The 16,893-nt window shown below is 59.5% G+C and overlaps 2 protein-coding genes across 4 annotated transcripts; both read right to left on the reverse strand.

The window, feature by feature from the left end:
- Positions 1-118: 118 nt before the first annotated feature.
- Positions 119-8,124, reverse strand: DHX58 (DExH-box helicase 58). 2 transcript variants are annotated; one of them, XM_032321329.1, is made up of 13 exons: positions 7,982-8,124; positions 7,613-7,780; positions 7,215-7,416; positions 6,646-6,836; positions 5,830-5,946; positions 5,134-5,260; positions 4,789-4,980; positions 3,955-4,211; positions 3,306-3,455; positions 3,056-3,217; positions 2,184-2,374; positions 1,005-1,101; positions 119-722 (listed from the first exon to the last, which is right to left on the reverse strand). In XM_032321329.1, the coding sequence occupies exons 2-13, from the start codon at positions 7,778-7,780 to the stop codon at positions 537-539; spliced, it is 2,040 nt and encodes a 679-aa protein (XP_032177220.1). In that variant the 5' UTR covers positions 7,982-8,124; the 3' UTR covers positions 119-536. The 2 variants fall into 2 exon arrangements, with proteins under 2 accessions (XP_032177220.1, XP_032177219.1); XM_032321328.1 differs by having other exon boundaries at positions 7,932-8,124.
- A 666-nt stretch (positions 8,125-8,790) lies between these two features.
- Positions 8,791-16,410, reverse strand: KAT2A (lysine acetyltransferase 2A). 2 transcript variants are annotated; one of them, XM_032320557.1, is made up of 18 exons: positions 16,002-16,410; positions 15,738-15,861; positions 15,251-15,396; positions 15,055-15,144; positions 14,584-14,765; positions 14,292-14,483; positions 13,352-13,458; positions 13,053-13,163; positions 12,825-12,961; positions 12,531-12,739; positions 12,233-12,359; positions 11,039-11,149; positions 10,493-10,636; positions 10,113-10,227; positions 9,985-10,021; positions 9,842-9,905; positions 9,641-9,725; positions 8,791-9,523 (listed from the first exon to the last, which is right to left on the reverse strand). In XM_032320557.1, exons 1-18 carry the CDS (start codon positions 16,338-16,340, stop codon positions 9,330-9,332), a joined length of 2,514 nt encoding a protein of 837 aa, XP_032176448.1. In that variant the 5' UTR covers positions 16,341-16,410; the 3' UTR covers positions 8,791-9,329. The 2 variants fall into 2 exon arrangements, with proteins under 2 accessions (XP_032176448.1, XP_032176447.1); XM_032320556.1 differs by having other exon boundaries at positions 12,825-12,964.
- Between the last annotated feature and the right edge of the window lie 483 nt (positions 16,411-16,893).

The following is a 16,893-nucleotide window of genomic DNA, read 5'->3' on the forward strand; positions in this document are numbered from 1 at the left end:
AGCAGGCTCCCCGCTGAGCAGAGAGCCCTAGGTGGGGCTTGATCCCAGGACCATGAGATCATGACCTGAGTTGAAGGTAGACACTTAACCAACTGAGCCATCCAGGCACCCCACCACATTTTTTCTATAGCAATTTTCTACTAGTTTATTTTCAATTTATGAGGAGCCTCAAAAAATAGAGGGGAAGGAATGTTAAGGAGTCAAGGGAAACTGTGTTCATTGCTAGTAGAGTGTGGACAGCTTCCTGCCTCTGTTTCCTCTCCAAACCCTGCCTCTATCCAGTGCATTTGAGTATCTGTGGGTGTGAGGGGGGCTTGGGGGCGAGCTGTGGTCCCCGAGTTGCTTCCTCAGCGTGGGAGTCTTAGCCAGCTTGGGCGCCCCAGGTTCCTCTGTGGCTGGCTGGTCAGCATGGCACCCCCAAGCTGATGACTCAGGCTGGAGGGGCTGGGCCCCAAAATTTGCCAGGGGAAGACAGTGGCTTCTGCGGACTCTCCTGCCCCCTGCAGGCGGAGGTGGGCACTTCAGTGACAAGGGGCTCATTCCAAGGAGAGGTCTGCCAGGTTCTGGGTGCAGTGCTGCAGGTAGTCAAAGTCAGGCACTGGGAAGGGCACGCGGGACCACTTCTTGGCCTGGACTCTCCCTCGGGGCGTCTGTAGAAGCATGCTGCGGACCCGGAGCGCCGGCAGCTTCACCGACTTGTAGATCATCTGCAGACCCCAGGCCTGAGGGTGGAACAGGGAAGGCTGGGCTGGGGTCACTGTCCTCAGACTGGGCTTCTCTCCTCAAGGTGGGGGATCTGTGAATGCACGGCCTGTGTCTCCCACCTCAGAGCTGTCTCCGCAATCACATCGTGGGCTCCCTAAGCTAGCAGTTCAACCCTTCTCCTCCAACTGGGGGCTCCTGCAGTGGAGCAGGAGGGTGTCCTGATGGCAGAAGGCTGGGCCTCCTCTCTCAGACTAGGGATTCTGAAGACTGGAGTTGAGGGCTGAGGCCCGAACACTTACCTCCCCACAGTTCCTGCAGTGAATGGTACCCCCAGGCTTCCAGTCCTTGAAGGTTCTGTCAATGACCACAGCCCCCCGGGAGACACTGTAGTAGATCCTGGAGAGGAATGGGAGTCAGTCCTCATGCCCTCCTGCTTGCTGGGCCTCGGGCTCTTCTGCCGGCTAAGAGGCACAGAGACTCCGCAGGCTCTTCTGCCGGCTAAGAGGCACAGAGACTCCGCAGAGCCTGGAGCTCTGCCCTCCGGTAAGTTCTGCCTGTGCGGCCTCATTGCGTGCCCTCTGCTTGGGCTCAGGCCTCAGCACTACACACCCAGATGATTCTAACCACCCCACCCCCGGTGCCTCTACCGGCTCCACCTTTCCATCCCAATTCATCACATAACTGCCAGGGTGACCTTCTAAAAATGTAAATCTGACCTTGACACTCCCTTGCTCAAAATCCACCCAAGACTCCTCTCTGCCTGTGGGAAAAAGGCCAGACTTTCAGGCCTGAACTTCACGGCTCTCCCCCTGCCAGCCTGTCCTCTTCGGGGTCTCAGCCTTCACGGTCCTTCCCACACGAGCCAGCCAGAGGCAGTGCTCGCAATCATCCCTGCCTCAGCTCATCCCCCCCCCCCGCCAGCCTGATCCGTCCTACAAGAACTCGTTAAAATGCTGCCTCCTTAAATGAGAGGACCTGGTGTGCAGAACCTTGGCCCAGGGGCCTGGCACACAGGGGCTCCCTAGTAAATACTTAATTAGCGGATGGATGGATGGACAGATGGAGGATGGGGGAAGGTTACCCTCAAGGGGACAGAGGATGAGAGGGTGATGCTTCAGGGACAAGCAGCCCCTCTGTCTTCAGAGTAGGTGGGACTGGATGGGGAGGTGGGTGGGGAGCCCAGTTCGTGGCCTCTCAGCATTTGGTGTCCTGAACGGCAGTGCCTGCCCAACCACCCAGTGGCCGTGGGAACCCGGACAAGTCACTCTGCCTCTCTGAGCCTCTGTTTGCTTACATGCGAAATGGGGCAGTGATAAAACCTGTCCAGCCAGCCGCTTGAAAATACGGACTCGGTACTTGTCAAAAATGCCCTTTCAGCTCCCAAAGTCTCAGGGCACGGTCTGGATGGGAGGCGTTCTCCGTCCCCCACCACGCCCCTCCCTCCCTCTCATCCTGCCAGCCCCTTCCCCTGGCCTCACGAGAAGTTGGGGTTCACGTTGACGTGGTGGGCGTCCTCCACCTTCCGCAGGTCACTCCCATGGCCCACAGCCACCATGCAGTTGACACAGAGGAGCTGCACCTCCTCGGCCGAGAACTCCTGCCGCTGACTCTCCCGCTGGGCTGCCCGGGCCGCCCGCTTGACCAGAGCGCCCCGCTGCAGGTCCCGGATCTGGGGTCAGAGGGGACACCAGGCAGAGCTGGGGCCTCACAGGCCTGACCCCTGGAACACTCTCAGGGTCTAAGGGCTTCCCGAAGAGAAGGGACTTCCCTCCACCCTCCCTGGAGCTTCGAGAAGCAGGTCTGTGGAGAAAAAGAATAGGGACCAGGGGCAATGCTGGGAGCAGGGACAATGCTGGGAGTAGGGCGAGCTCTGTTGCCAAGTCTCTGCCTCCTCTATGGAGGATTTTGTGCAAAGCTGCTTCTTTGACTGTAACATGGGGCATCACTAATAATTATGCTGGGATGGTAGGGATCCACAGGGACCGTCCTGGGTGAGGTTGGACAATGGTGACCCTGCCTCAGGGGAAACTGATTTAACTCCTGGTTCTGGGCTTATTTTGTGCACATGTCTTTGTTTGTTTCCCCCAGCCTGGGGCCAGAAGTGCTGTAAGGCAGCCCTCACAGATACATGGTGACATGGCATCTTGGAGAAGGGTCATTGCCTTCCCAGGAAGCCCCAGCCTTGGCCTCTACCCTCCCTGCCATTCAAACGTTCCCAGGCGGGCCACATCAGTCCCCAGGAAAGGGGGGGGGGACAGGGGGCTTGTGTGTGCCCGTGCAGCCAGAGGCCTTGCAGGCGGAGTGCCCTCAGCCCCGACCCCAGCCCGCACGGTGTGCAGACCACCCAGACCTTGGCCTGGTACTCGGCCTCGTCCATCTCCTGCACGGCGGCCACAGCCCGCTCCATCAGCCTCTCCAGCACCTCATTGGTCAGCTCCCGCCGTAGCTCCCGACTGCCTTGGGTTGCCACAAATGAGTATTTGCTCTGACCAGCCCGGGCGCGGCCCCTGGCCTGAGGGAGGAGATTGGGCGCCGCCTTGAGTGGGCCTGTGGTCTCACGAGGACCTTTGAGGGCTGTTGGCAACACAGGGTTTGCGCACCTGGACCATGGAGATCTCGTTGGTCAGGAGCCCGTAGCGCACCACCACGTTGCACTGGGGGATGTCCAGTCCCTCTTCCGCCACACTCGTGGCCACCAGGAGGTTCAGGGTGCCAGTCCGGAACTTCCGGATCACTTCTTGCTGGTCTCTCTGGGGTGGGGGAGGAGCAAGAGGATGGGCACCAAGTGGTTTGCCTGCCTCACCTGCCTCACCTGGTTCAAGAGTTTGCCCCTTTTCCGAGGGAGCCTGAGTCTCCACCGCTACCCCCAGCATCTTGCCCGTCTTGCCAGGTGACCGACCACCTAACCCCTGCCTCCCCTACAGACTCTTAAGGGCCTGCACCTGTCTATGGTAGGAGGTAGCAGGACCTATTCTTCTCCAGCAAGGGACTCCAGACCTCTGATCCTCTGTCCTGAAGATAGCACTTACCTCCTTCCCTGCAGATTCCCCAAGTGTCAGCCTCTCTGTGCCCAGGGATCCCCAAACGAGGAAAACCCTCAGTACCGGGGATCTCAGAGTGCACCCCTCTCCCCCTGTTCTCTGCCTTCTGCCTGGGGAAACCAGGCCGCCACAGCTCCGTGAAGACTCTACCCCACCCCTCTCCCCTAAGAACTCCCCCAGTGCCGGCTCCTCTCCTCAAAGCCCACACCTGGGTCATATGGGTGTTCTGGCTACTGTTCCCTGCCCCGATCAGCACGTCAGCCCTGATGTCCATGGTCTTCATGCCCGGCTGCTGCTGGAGCCAGAGCAGGAGGGAGTGGACGCTCTGGCGGGTCTGCATGAAGATGATGCCCCGGGGTAGGTCGTCGCTGCCCCCAAACTGCTCCCGCAGGATCTGTTCTAGCGTCTCCAGTTTTGGGTTCTCCGGGCTGCATGTTGCCAGGTGGGCCAGCTCATTCTTGTAATCTGCCAGAAAGGCCCAAAACAGAGGCACAGGCATCAGGCCTGGAGGTGGGCAGGGCAGGGCGGGAGAGGGTGTGGCTCACAGGGACAGGAGTAGAGGGAGCCCGAAGCTATCTGTTCCTGATTCCCCCGGAAGGGCCCCAAGACAACACTCAAGGACACGCTCTGCCCCCCGACCCAGCCTGACACCAGGGGCCTACAGTACAGAATTCTTTGCAGACACATCTCTGACCTCTGCTGCCCAGGATGAACTCAACCTCAGGTGTCTCTGTTCAGAAAGGTCCTTGCCCCGCCCCTCAGGCTTGCTGAGGCCTCTTGCCTTAAATGCCACTCGCTGACCACCTCCCTTTCCCAGCTTCAAGGTATCACAACACCCCAGACCTTCAAGAGACAGTCCCCCCAACTAAATGAATTCGTTTTCATGTCTATACAAACCTTTAAAAATGAGGGCATACATCTTTTGTCCTATCCAGGTCCTTGACTCTCGGTTAGAAAAACAGGGCCCCAGTACCCTCGTTGGCCCCTTGCCACCCTGCGCTGGCGTCGGGGTCCCGTCTAGTCCAGTTCCCGCGGGTCTCACCATCAAACAGCGCCAGCAGCCAGCGCTCGGCCTGCAGGATCTGGGTCTTCGTGGCGCGCTCCTTGTCGTAGAAATCCCGCAGCGAGTCCAGGGCGTCCACAGCACGGACCGTGTCGTGGATGAGCAGCGCATCGTTGTAGCGCCGCAGGTGAAGAGCGTAGACCCGGCGCTCCTGGAGCCCGGCCTTGGCCGCTGCGGGAGGGATGGAAAGGCCTCAGGGTCTGAGCAGCCACGACCCTCCAGGCCTTCTCCCGCATTAGACTCCGCCGCCCCGCGCCCCCTAGGGGGAGCTCCGCCCCGGCAGGTCCCAACCTCCAGGCCCTCCGCGCCCACCGCCCCCCTTACCAGCCTGGCTCAGCTCCACCACCTGCTGCTCGTAATTCTGCGTCCCGAAGTCCCGGCTCAACTCGAGCATCTCCAGGCGGTTGTGGATTTGGTCCATGAGTTTCTTCAGTGTGTCCCCAAATGGGTCCTGGAGGGGAAGAGGGCGTGAAGGGATTCCCATACACCTGGGGAAGAGGGTGCAGGGTGCAGCCTCGAGCACCCAGTGGGGGAGCTGATCTGCGCTTGAAGCCGCATGGCTCCTGCTGCCAGGTCGGTGTTTGAGAAGAGGGAGCTCAGAGAGAAGCCTGCCGGGATATGGAGTCCCAGCTGGAGGCTGCGGTCCTCCAGCTACTGCGTGCCCTTGACCTCTGACCCGGGGACAGCAATGTCTAAGTCCTTATGCAGCCCTTGTCCTAGCAGACGCCAGACAGTGTCCACACCACAGGAGAAAGCCTCAGCCCTAGGTGTAGGGCCGGAGGTGTAGGGTTTGCAAAGCATTCCACAGGGTCTCTACAGATGCCCCAGAAGGCATCAGGGAGTCAAACAAGAGGCTGTGGGCACCGGCTGGAGCTTCCCCATTTCACACAACCGACAAATAGAGGCTCAGAGAAATAAGCAAGTACCCGGAAGTCCCAGAGCTCCAGTGGGTGGAGTCAGAGCTCAAGGCCAGGTGCCCTAACTTCACACCAGATGCCCCCCCCCCCCTGCCCCACTCACCTGGGTGCGCCTGTGGCAGAGGTTGTACTGTTTGCAGGGCTGAGGCCTGAGCTCCTGCAGCTGGGGGCGGTAGGTCTGCGGTGACATGATGCGCCATGTGTCCAGGTTGGCACAGAGCTGGGTAAAGACAAAAGGGTTCACTCGAATGGGGGACAGTCCTGTGAGGACAGTGGGCGGAACTCTGAGACTGGTGAGGTCCCAGCGGCCCTGGAGCAGGGCCACCGGAAGTGGGGATTCACTTCCTCAACAAATATTTATTGCTCGCCAGCTCTGTGCCCAGGGCTGTTGTAGGTAGCGGGGATCCAGAGAATCTTATTTTGGAGTTGGGGAGACAGATGATAAACCAGTGAAGCTAGCAGAATGGGAGGGTTTCGGGCAGTATTAATGAGCTCTGAAGACAATAAAATTGGATGGCTTGTTAGGGTGCAGGGGAAGGTTCTGAGGCGGTGACATTTAAGCTGTTCCCTGAGTGACAAGGAGGAGCCAGACAGGTCAAGTGCAGGGGGAAGGGCATTCAGGGCAAAAGGAAGAGCGAGTACAAAGGTCCTGAGAAGGACCTGATATGCTCAAGACCAAGAGAGAAGGCTGGTAGAGTAGGCGTGAGGGGAGGGTGCCAGAAACAAGGTTGGAGAGGCAGGCTGGGTCCATGGAACTTTTGTAAGCCACGATAGAGACGGCAGAGTCTAATCTACTAAGCACAGTGAGAAGCCACTGGAGGCTGGAGCTTGTGTGCCTGGGAGAGCCTGGGGAGGGCATGGGGCAGGTGGCGGGGGTGGTGGGTTCTGGTAGGGGCAGGGCCACGGGGGCCAAGCTGACCTGCAGGATGTGGTCGATGGCTCCCTTGAGCGTGGAGGCCCCGCCAGTGCCTGGGGAGGCTGTGAGCCCCAGCACCTGGGGCAGGGGCCGTGTCCTCTGGAGTTTATGCTCTAAGTACCGGCTCAGGATGACATTGTAGACAGTGTCTTTGTGCGTGTGGTGACACTCATCCACCACGAGCAGGGAGAAGGCTGGGGACATGAGGGGCAAGGCTGTGACCTACACCCGCAAAGCTCTTCCTCCCCCATAAGCTTTTCTGAACGCAGCCCCCACAGGTCATTTCTCTCCTTCCTCCTTTCTCAACTTGCACCGGGGCTCCGGAGAGCAGCCTAGGCAGGGGTGACTTATCTTCATTTTACACATTAGTAACTGAGGCTCAGCGGGGGTGGTTCGGGGGACTTGCCGCAGATCCCACACCATAGCCAGGCTGACTTTCCTGAGGGTGTATGGTGAATGGGGAACCCCTCACTCCCACCAAATGTCCCGCAGCTTTACTGGAAGGGGTGTCCTGGGGGCAGCAGGTAGGCTGCCTCAGGTGTGTACCCTTGGCCCTCACTCACAGCCCTCACCATTGAGCTCCACGTGCTCCTCCTCCTCGGGGCTGGTCAGCGCCATCTGGAGAAGCTCCGCTGTGCAGATGATCAGGTCATGGCTCCGGGCCAGGTGGCCAAAGCCAGCTCGTGGCCCCATGTCCCCGCTCAGGCTTATAATGGCCCAGCGTCTGTCCAGCATGCGACTGAACTCCTCACAATGCTGGCTCACCAGGTGCACCTGTGGACGGAGAATGAGGTGAGGGCAGGAAGCTGGATGGGCGGCAAGGTGACCCCCCCCAGGACTGGGCTGGGGACAGGAATGGGAGAAAAGTCAGGTGAGCTTAGAGGTGGCCACAGCAGCCCCGGAGTTCCTGACGGGCTCTGGGGACACCTGAGGAGCTGAGACCCCGCCGAGGGGAGTGTGGGCTACTCACCCTGTTGACTAGTACCACCACCTTGGCTCCGTCCACAGTCTCCAGATGCCTCTTGGCCACGTACGCAGCTGCCCGGGTCTTCCCAGCCCCCGTGGGCAGCCACACGATGATATTCTTGCCCTCCAGGGCAGGCATGATTACCTCCCACTGGTAGGGTCGCAACTCCATCTTGAGAATGGAAGGAGACTCTGACCCCTGGCCCACCCAGCCCCCTCCCAACTCCCAGTCCCCCCCCCCGCCCCCCCCCAGCCCAGTCTGGGGCCCGAGACCACCCCATCCCTGCTTGAGGGAGGTGGGGCAGGGCAGGGAAGGGATCTACCTGGAACCTGATCTGGCCAAGACAGGAGGCAGAAGTAACACAAACTCTACCTGACTTCTGCCCTGTCGGGTTTTATCTGCAACACCTGCCAAGGCTGCCGAGGCTGCCTAGGCGAGGGCCAGCTTAGCTTAGCCGGATGCCGACGCCCTTGCCGATGCCGGTGCCCCTGGGCTGAGTAGAAATCGGAAAACAGAAACTGAAACTGAGGGAGGAGTCAGCTCCGGCAGAGTTCAGCCTTAGGAATCTCCCTTCTCCCTTTCCCCTTTCCCCCTCCCCCAGCAAAGCTGCAGGAAAGTACCCTTTCACTCCTCCTGGGTCCTGCTGGTCCCTTCCCCAACAGCGCAGTCTCAGCCACCCAACCCCGACCCCACGTCTTTCGAGCCAGCTGTAACCATGTACACCCAGTCCAAGGCGGCTGGGTGGAGACTGGGACCCCTGCAGCCCCCACACCTGGACCAGGAGCAACCAGGAGCAGGGAGAAGTGGGGGCTGCAGCCCACAGGTGCCATCACTGCAGAGGCGTGGGACTAGGCAGGAGGCTGGTGGGGGAGGGTAGCCCCTGCACCAGTGGAATTTTTCAAGCGTGTACTTATTTGAGAGAGAGCACGTGCCAGAAAGCAGGAGCAGGGGGAGTGGCAGAGGAACAGGGAGCAGCAGTCTCCCCGCTGAGAAGGGGGGGTTGATCCCAGGACCCCCGGATCATGACTAGAGGGGAAGGCAGACACTTAAGCGACTGAGCCCCCCCAGGTGTCCCATCCATCTGAGCTTTAATAGGTCCATTTCTGCAGGAGGTCCAGGCAGGAATGGGGTCAACCTGCCAAGGTTGGGGGACCCTACCAAAGAAACAATCACACAGAGGAAAAAAAAAAAGAGCTTTATTGTTCCCTCTGAGGGATTAATGCCAGGAAATGAATGGTCCCGGGACCCCCACTCCTGGGGGACAGACAGAACAGTGCAGGGTGAGGGGAGAGGCATGGCCCCTCCAGTCCCAGTTGAACTTCAAACACTGAAGCCCCTCCCTCACGCTAAGATGTGCGGTCCCCACCCTCAAGGAAACAATGGGCTGGGTCAGGCCCAGGACTCCAAGACTCCACGGCTCAGTGGGAACAGGGCTGGGGGGCCACTGGGGCCGGTCAGGGCTTATCCTCTAGCCAGCAGCCACTTGGGAGGGCCTGAGCCCCGGACCCAGGAGACCCCTACCCAAGGTCAGATACAACGAAAGCTGTGTGTGCAGGCAGGGGGCACCCGCAGTTCCAGGAAGGGCCGCAGGGCTGGGGGCTGGAGCGTCTGGAGCGTCTGGAGCTGAGAGGCACCAGGCCGCCAGGGCCGCCTCCTGGCCATCGGATCAGAACCCGAAGTGGAGACATTCCAGGTCAAGGCTGCGGTCCAAAGCCAGAGACTACTTGTCAATGAGCCCTCCCTCCTTGAGCTTGAAGTAGAAGAACTTCTCCAAGGCGCTGGCGCAACGGCAGTACTCGCTGTCCGGGGGGTTGTACTCGCGGCAGTTGGCGATGACCCGCTGCAGGTCGGCCACGAAGAGCTTGCGGGTGACGTAGTAGCGGCTGCGCAGTCGCTCGGTCATGGTCTTCAGGTCTGGGGCGGTGGGACGTAAGGGCACAGCTTTAGGAGGCTGGGGAGGGCAGGGCCGTGGGGCCCAGGGAGGTTTGGGGGCAGGGGCAGGTTGGGGGAGCAGGAATGGAGCGTCCTCACCGATAGGGAAGCGGATGACCTCGTAGTAGTCAGGGGCTTCTGCCTTCTTCACAGGCTCCATAAAGGGCCAGGCACTGGGGTGTGACTAGAGAGGAAAGTCGAGCTGGAGCCAGGCCCACTGTGCCCTCCGCCCGGCTTGTGAGTACCACCCACCCCAGCCACTGGCGCAGGTGCCCCCAGAAGGGAACCTGGTCACCCCACCTTGATCTGGGCCAGCAAGTTTTTGAGGGTTGTGTAGAGCTGGTCTGGATCCTTCAGCTCCTTCCTGGGGCAAGAGATGCCATGTCTGAGGCCCTGGGTCCTTCTGCCTCCCCCGACACCCGCCTCCTCCACACAATACTCACCCCTTCTCCTTCCCCAGTGGTTTCCAGCCCGTCTCTCCTGCAAAGTAGGGAGTGGGGAGAGCATCCCTAAGAATTTGAGAACACACCCCCAGTAGGGTGCCCCTTCCCCCACCAAGACCCCTGCTCACGAATGCCGGGGACACTCTCCACGGGGATCTGCCTCACTCCCTCCTTGAAGCAGCTGAGCCCGGGGTACACCTTTCGGATCTGGGCCTGTTTGCGCTCAATCAGCTTCTTGATGATCTGAGGGAAGGCAGGGTCTGAGAGGCCAACTCCAGCCCCAGCAGCAACCCTCCCCGGACCAGAGGCAGAGGCCCTGCCCCTGAGCCCAGGCACCTCACCTCCTAACTTCCCTGAGAGGCAAAGCAAGAACCAAGATCCTGGCCCACGCCCACCTCACAAGTGCACATACGTGTGGCACATATCCACACACGTGTGCTCACCCCCCCCATGCACGTGAAAAGTCCCAGGGCTGAGTGCGTGCGCACGCGCACACACGCACACACACCTCCTTCTGCTTTTTGATGATGTGAGACAGCTCCGTGTAGGGGATGCGGGGATTCAGCTCACACTCCATCAATGTTGCACCCTCATAGTCCTTAATATAGCCCAGGTAGCGGCTCTTGGGCACTTTGATGTCCTTGGAGAAGCCCTAGGGAGTGGACAGTCACGACCTGACCCACCAGCAAGGCCCTTCCAACTTGAATCACCCTTCCCCCAGAAGCCCCCTGAGGGGCCGTGCAGACCATGTCCCCTTCTCCCTGGTTCCCGGATCACCTTCTGTGGTAGCTGGTGTGCAGGCGGGGGGCTCTGTATTGTGTGGGCTCAATTAATCTGTCCCTGGGAAGGCTCTAGGTCAGCTGCCCTTCCCAAACCACCCTCAAGAGTCTCCCAGCTCTTCCAGCCTGCCTACAGGTCCCTACTCTTCACTGGGGCAGCAGCGGGAGGCAGGCAGCTGGGCACGGAAGACTTCCCTCCCATCCCCACCAGCAGGCTGGACAGGATGACCTCTAGCCCCAGGCAGCAGGCAAGTGTGGGCTGAGGCAAGGGTCACCTGCTTTTTGAAGTAGCCGATGGCATACTCGTCAGCATAGGTGAGGAAGTAGAGGATGTTGTGTTTGATGTGATACTCCTTCAGGTGGTTCATCAGGTGAGTCCCATAGCCCTGCGGGGGAGGGGAGCAGGGCTTAGTAGGGGAGCCTCGAATGGAGAGAGCAGACTGCAGAGGAGGTAGGGGCAGCCAGGGGACCCGGGACAGGGAGGAGGAAAGGCAACTGGCAGAAGAATGGGAGATTGTGGGGAGAAAGTGAGGGACACTGGGTTTCTAAGCGCTTACTCAGGGCCTCGTGTGGTGCCTGGGACTTTACAGACCGCCTCTCGAGTCAGTCCACGAGGTGAGTATTTTTATCTCCATTTCCCAGAGAACAAAACCCCAAGAAACCAAAACCTGCAACCCAACTATGTTAACGATGTTAGGAAATGTGTCCGAAGTCAACCAGCCAGCCATGGTAAGGCCAGGACTGAAATCCCAACCAGGAAGTTGCGCTCCCCATGTCACTGGTTCCCAGTTCCTGGGCCTCAGCGTGAGGGGGGAAGGGGAAGAGGAATCACAAGGGCCCTACTCATTTCAAATCTGAACCCTAAAGAGAGAGTATCTCCCATACATTTCAAGACCCAGTGGCACCATGCAAATCTGGCTTACAGAAACCAGGAGAAGTGGGAACCCTACCAGGTTCTGTTATGCCAACTTAAAACAGAACCCAGGACTATCACCCAGCACCAGGCTAGTGTAAAAACTAGTAACTCCTCAGTATATGTGAATTTTCCGGTGTTGAAAGAAATTCAGGTTCATTTAAAAGTGTTATTGGTAGGGGTGTCTGGGTGGCTCAGTCGGTTAAGTGGCCAACTCCTGATTTCAGCCCAGATCACGATCTCAGGGTTGTGAGATCGAGTCCCACATCGGACTCTACGCTCAGCAGGGAGTCTGCTTGAGATTCTCTCCCTCTGCCCCACCCCCTGCTTGTGTGCTTATGCGTTCACTCACTCTCTCTATATAAAATAAATAAACCTTTAAAAAAAGAAAATAAGAGCATTACTGGTTTGGGGACTCTAAAGTGTTTTCTTAAGGCAGTTACAAAGGACAACCGCCCCCTTGTGGGGCTGGGAGGAACTGGCCGGCCACTGAAAGAGGGACTGGAGACTGTGGCTTCCCTTCTGTGCAGACTGGGGCTGGGGCCAAGGCACTCACCTTGACCTGCTCATTCGAGGTGACGGCACAGAAGACAATCTCTGTGAAGCCCTGAGTGGGAAACATGCGGAAGCAGATCCCACCGATGACCCGCCCGTCCTTGATCAAGGCCAGAGTCTTGTGCTTCCTAAGGGGAGAGGGGAAAGGTCACGGCCCCTACCTGGTCCCCAAATGCCTCCCAGGTCCCTAGAGCCTTGGAGGCCAGGGCTGTATTCAGAGCCGGAAGCGGAGGAGCAAGTATTCCCACAGGCTGGGGACGGGCATGGTGCCTGGGGCTGGGGCCCTTGTGGGGACGCACGGGTCAAAGACGAGGCGGGCGATATACTCCTTGGGCATGCGTGGCAGCTGGTGGGAGAAGACGTTCTGCAGCCCCACAAGCCAAAGCAACACCCGCCGGTTGGCCTTGGGTGTCAGCGAGTTGCCGATGACATGGAACTCGATGATGCCGCGGCGCTCCTCCAGGCGGGCTGTCTCGTCCCGGGCTGCGTTGGCCGACAGCAGGCTCGTCTGGGCACCAGAGGAAAGGGAGTGAGCTGCGGCCTCTGGCCGGTGAGCCCCCTCCCCACACTATGTAGGGAGCCAGGCTGCCCACCTCAGGCCCCAGCATGGCAGCGGGGTCTGTGATGGTGAGCATGACCTCATTGACCAGCTCCATGGGGATGTCGCCCATGACGCGGAGCCGCTTGGCATCCTCCAGGGTCAGGTTCTCTGGGAGCTTCCTCTTCTCACCTGCTGGGGAAGGTTGGCAGGGTCTCCGGTGGACAGCAAGAGAGGTTAGGGGGGCCAAATGAGAGTCAGGGGTCAGGGGTCAAGTACGCACCTGGCATGGGCTCAGCCCCTCCGGAATCCAGGCTCAAGGAGCTGTTGCTGCCCCCACCCATGGTGGGGCTGAAGAGGGGGGCGCTGGGGACAACTGCCGTGCTGACTGTGGCTGAGAGGGAGTGAAATCAGGGATGGGGGGTGGTCAGAGGTGGTGGTAGGTCCCCAAAAAAGGATTCCCCAGACACACCCTCCTGCATGTCCCCACTGCTGCCATCCGCAGTGCTTCTTCCCGGCAGAGGGCTGAGCTCTGCTAGGGAGGCCAAGCCAAGAGCCTGCAGAGCCTGCTGGGGCACGTACCCGGCCTGGGCACCAGCTGCGTCCCCTCTGAGGGCGGCATGGTGAAGCCAGACTCCCAGATCGGAGAGTTTGCCCCATAGATCTCCTCCTCCAGCATGGACAGGAATCTGTGGGGAGGGTACAGGCTGTCTCACAACTCTGTCCTCCAACCAAGGCAGCAGCCTGGACCAGACGTCAGAAGGACTGGAGGCAGGTTGAGAGACCCAACTATCATGGAATTAGGAGCCGAAGAACGGAGACAGCCTTCAGACTAGGGGAAAACACAGTCCTCGGCTTCTTGGGAGCCCCTAGTCAGAGGCAGAACAGGACAATCTAGACAGAGAACAGAGGCGCAGCCTACCACAGTGTGTGGCACACAGGGACAGGGTCTGAGCTGGCGCCTTCCTGAGCTACGTGGGAAGTGCACAAGTCACCCTGGGTCTCAGGATCCTCTCCTGCCCCCTCGTAGTCCCAGCGGGCGGCAGAAGGGGGGCTGAAAGGCCTGCATTAGTCAGTGGAGGCTTCTTATACCGGGTAGCTATGAGCCAGGTTTAAAACGGGAGGAAAGTATAGCAGAACAGAGGAAAATCTCACAGATAGGACCACGACGGGAGTGGAAATCGGTTTCCCCTCAAGCGTAAGCTCTGGTTTCTCGGCGCACTGTGCTTCTGAGGCTGTGTCCAGGCCCCATGGGAAACAATGAATCCCATCTACCAGGGGCGTGGACAGGGGTCAAGTTAGCACACGGGCCATGTCCCTGCCATTCCCAGACTAGTACACGCAAAGGCAAATGCCGGCAAGTCACAACTGGGCCCCAGACAAGTCTGCCGGGTAGACACCCAGATCCCAGAAGCCTCCTGGAGGAGAAGGAGACCACTCCAGGAAGCCTTCCTGGAAAAAAGGGGACAACAGGGAGGATGTGAACTTGGGGCAGATCCTGATAGGCCAGAACAAGCCTTACTTTGGGAAGTGGGTGAGGATGAGGGTCCTCTTCTCAGGCACCAGCTTGTCCTTCTCCACCCGGAATTTCTCCAGCAACTGCCGCCGGGTCACCGTGAAGATGGAGCGGAGGAGGCTTCGCCCGAAGATGTGAGTGGTCTCGTAGCGGGGGAGGCTGTCGCAGCTCTGGGGCACATGGCAGTAGCAGAGCCACCTGTGGGCAGCAGGGAGGTGGGAAGGGAGAACGGGGGTGCTGGACCCAGGCTGGGCCTCCAGGCCTCCCCCACCCCAACGCTGCCCCTGCCTGGGCCTACCTGGTATAATTGACCTTGTAGGTAGCCACGTCCTCGGCCTGAGACCGCTGCCGAAATTGGGCAGGCGTCTCAAGCTTCCAGTAGTTAAGGCAGAGCAGGAACATCTTTGAGAGCTCAAACATCGTCTGCCGCTCCCGAGGAGCCAGGTGACTGAACTTGTACTGCACGAAGTTCAGCACACCCTGAGAAGTGGGCAGGGCACAAGACCAGGAAGGAGATGTGAGCAGCCAGCAGGGGTTTCTTACCCAAAACCTGGTGCTTCCTGAGGGGAGCTAAAGCTCACCTCTCGCTCTGGGGCTCTCGGTGAAGAAGAACTTCTCCCCCGCTTTCCACCCCCATGTCCATCTTGAGCCCCAAACTCCCTCCCTTCTCTGAACCGGTCCCTTGTTCTCAGCTTGAAGAGGATGGGGAACACAGGCTCCTGACTCCTCTAAGATGCCCCCAACTCTCTTACCAACTCCCTCACCCCACCTGCTCAATATTAGGCTTCTCAAAGGGGGGACTGCCCAGGGAGCCCTCCACCACTGGCCGGGTCATCTGCAGGATGCATTTCCGGAGGAGCTGGAGGAAGAGGAAGGGGGAGGAGTAGGGGTCAGTGGAGCTCAGAGCTGCAGACTCCCCAGCCCCAGCTCCTTTGCTCACTCACACTCACTTGGATGAAACTCACCTTGAAGAGGTAGAAATAGACCTGCTTAGTGTCTGTGTCCTCCTCTTTGTGAACAGACATAAACAGATTCTCCACGTCCACCACCATACCCAGCAACCGGTTGATCTCATCCTCTGATACATTCTCCAGGTGGGACACGTGGTCAGCTGTAAGAAGGACAGGTGGTAGGGTTGGGAAGAATGGACACATCACCAGAGCTCCCCGCCCCTCTTCATCACCAGCCAATTTACAACCTAAGTCCCTCCAACCAGTGTGACCGGCAATGAGACCGGCTGCTCCTACGTCAACCCTTGGGTGGACCCTGTCTCTTCTGGGCTGGCAGATTTCCTGTCTCTTCCCTTGGGAGAATACATGCTCCCAACCCAATCCCTCCTTAAGGGGGCATTTTTAGTTTCACAGATAAAGCTCCCTGACACTCAAAAAAGCCCATCCAAGCAGGACCCAGCACCTGCTCCCACCCCAGCTCCAAGGGCACTACCTGCCTTACCCAAGGGGTGCTCACAACTGCGGCACAGCTCGCTCAGGTTGGCAGCTGGCTGCTGCAGGTCCATGCGGGGTGCAGTGGGGGGCTTGGGGTTTTTCCAGCCATTACACTTGCAGGTTTCATTGGCCTGGCGGCAGAAGACTCCGTCAACAGCCCTGTAACTGGGGACGGGGAGCCGATCCCCAGCCACAGATTTGCCCCCATTCCCACCCGAGCCCCGGGATGCCCCAAGCCCCGCCCCCTTCTCACCCCAGGCCCCGCCCCCACCTTGCAAGCCGAGAAGACCCCTAGCTTCTCGAGCTTCTTGGCGCGCGGCAGCCCCCGGACTTGCGCCTTCCTCTGGCTGGCGCGCTGCTGCTGGCTCAGACCAGGTCGAGCCGGATCCCCTCCGCTCCCCGTCCCCCCACTTCCTACCCCAGGACCCCCAGTCCCTGTGCTGCCGGCTGGCGCTGCAGCTGGGGCGGGGGCTGGTGCCGGAGTGGGAGCCGGAGTCGGGGCTGAAGCCGGACTAGGGGCAGGAGTCGGAGTTGGGGCAGGGGCTGGAGACTGAAGGGGACGGGGCTGAGTGGCCGGGGCCGGGGTCGAGGCCTGGGAAGGTTCCGCCATGTCCTCCCCCGCAGCGGAGCGCGGCGCGGCGCTCCCAGCCCTAGGGCCGCATGGGCAACCGGCGCTCAATGCGCAGGCGTCGCTGCTTCGGAGCATGGTGGGAGTTGTAGTCTTCCACGGCCGCTCCCTTGGCCTCCAGCTTCCAGACTTTTCTGTCTTGTCTGTAGGTCCCAGACACACAAGTGAAGCCTGAGTCATTACCCTAGATTGGCCTCTCCTTACTTATAATCTCTTTGAAGGATTCCGGGATTGGTGTTTTTGTGGGGACTTGGAGAAGCATCTGAGAAAACAGTCTTCTGTTGAGGGGAATTGTGGAGTCTGCCCACCTCCCAAGGGTCAGGGTAGAAGGGCCGGCCTGGGGTCTGGAGTTGTCTTGGCTTCCCGGCACACCTCCCCCCACCGGCAACGGCCCTGTCCCACCAGTCTGCAGACACAGAATTGCAGCTACAGTGGAGATGAAGAAGCAACACTTCCTCTTCCTGCCCCGTGAAGCGGTTACACGGCTGTGCTCTTTGTGGGATAATTCAGCTGTACTCTTTGGTGCACTTTTTTG

This window comes from Mustela erminea, chromosome 18 (assembly GCF_009829155.1).
Source record: "Mustela erminea isolate mMusErm1 chromosome 18, mMusErm1.Pri, whole genome shotgun sequence".
NCBI classification, from domain to species: domain Eukaryota; kingdom Metazoa; phylum Chordata; class Mammalia; order Carnivora; family Mustelidae; genus Mustela; species Mustela erminea.

What these genes read in the sequence shown, in the direction of transcription:
- KAT2A (XM_032320556.1), bottom strand. Translation starts at nt 16,340, where the DNA reads ATGGCGGAACCTTCCCAGGCCTCGACCCCGGCCCCGGCCACTCAGCCC. An exon ending in GGGTCTTCTCGGCTTGCAAG is followed by an intron (nt 15,862 to 16,001) that starts GTGGGGGCGGGG and finishes TTCTGCCGCCAG; the next exon opens with GCCAATGAAACCTGCAAGTG. An exon ending in GCAGCTGGTGCCCAGGCCGG is followed by an intron (nt 13,164 to 13,351) that starts GTACGTGCCCCA and finishes ACTCCCTCTCAG; the next exon opens with CCACAGTCAGCACGGCAGTT.
- DHX58 (XM_032321329.1), bottom strand. Translation starts at nt 7,780, where the DNA reads ATGGAGTTGCGACCCTACCAGTGGGAGGTAATCATGCCTGCCCTGGAG. An exon ending in GCTGCTGGCGCTGTTTGATG is followed by an intron (nt 4,212 to 4,788) that starts GTGAGACCCGCG and finishes CCTTTCTGGCAG; the next exon opens with ATTACAAGAATGAGCTGGCC. An exon ending in ACGAGATCTCCATGGTCCAG is followed by an intron (nt 3,218 to 3,305) that starts GTGCGCAAACCC and finishes CTCCTCCCTCAG; the next exon opens with GCCAGGGGCCGCGCCCGGGC.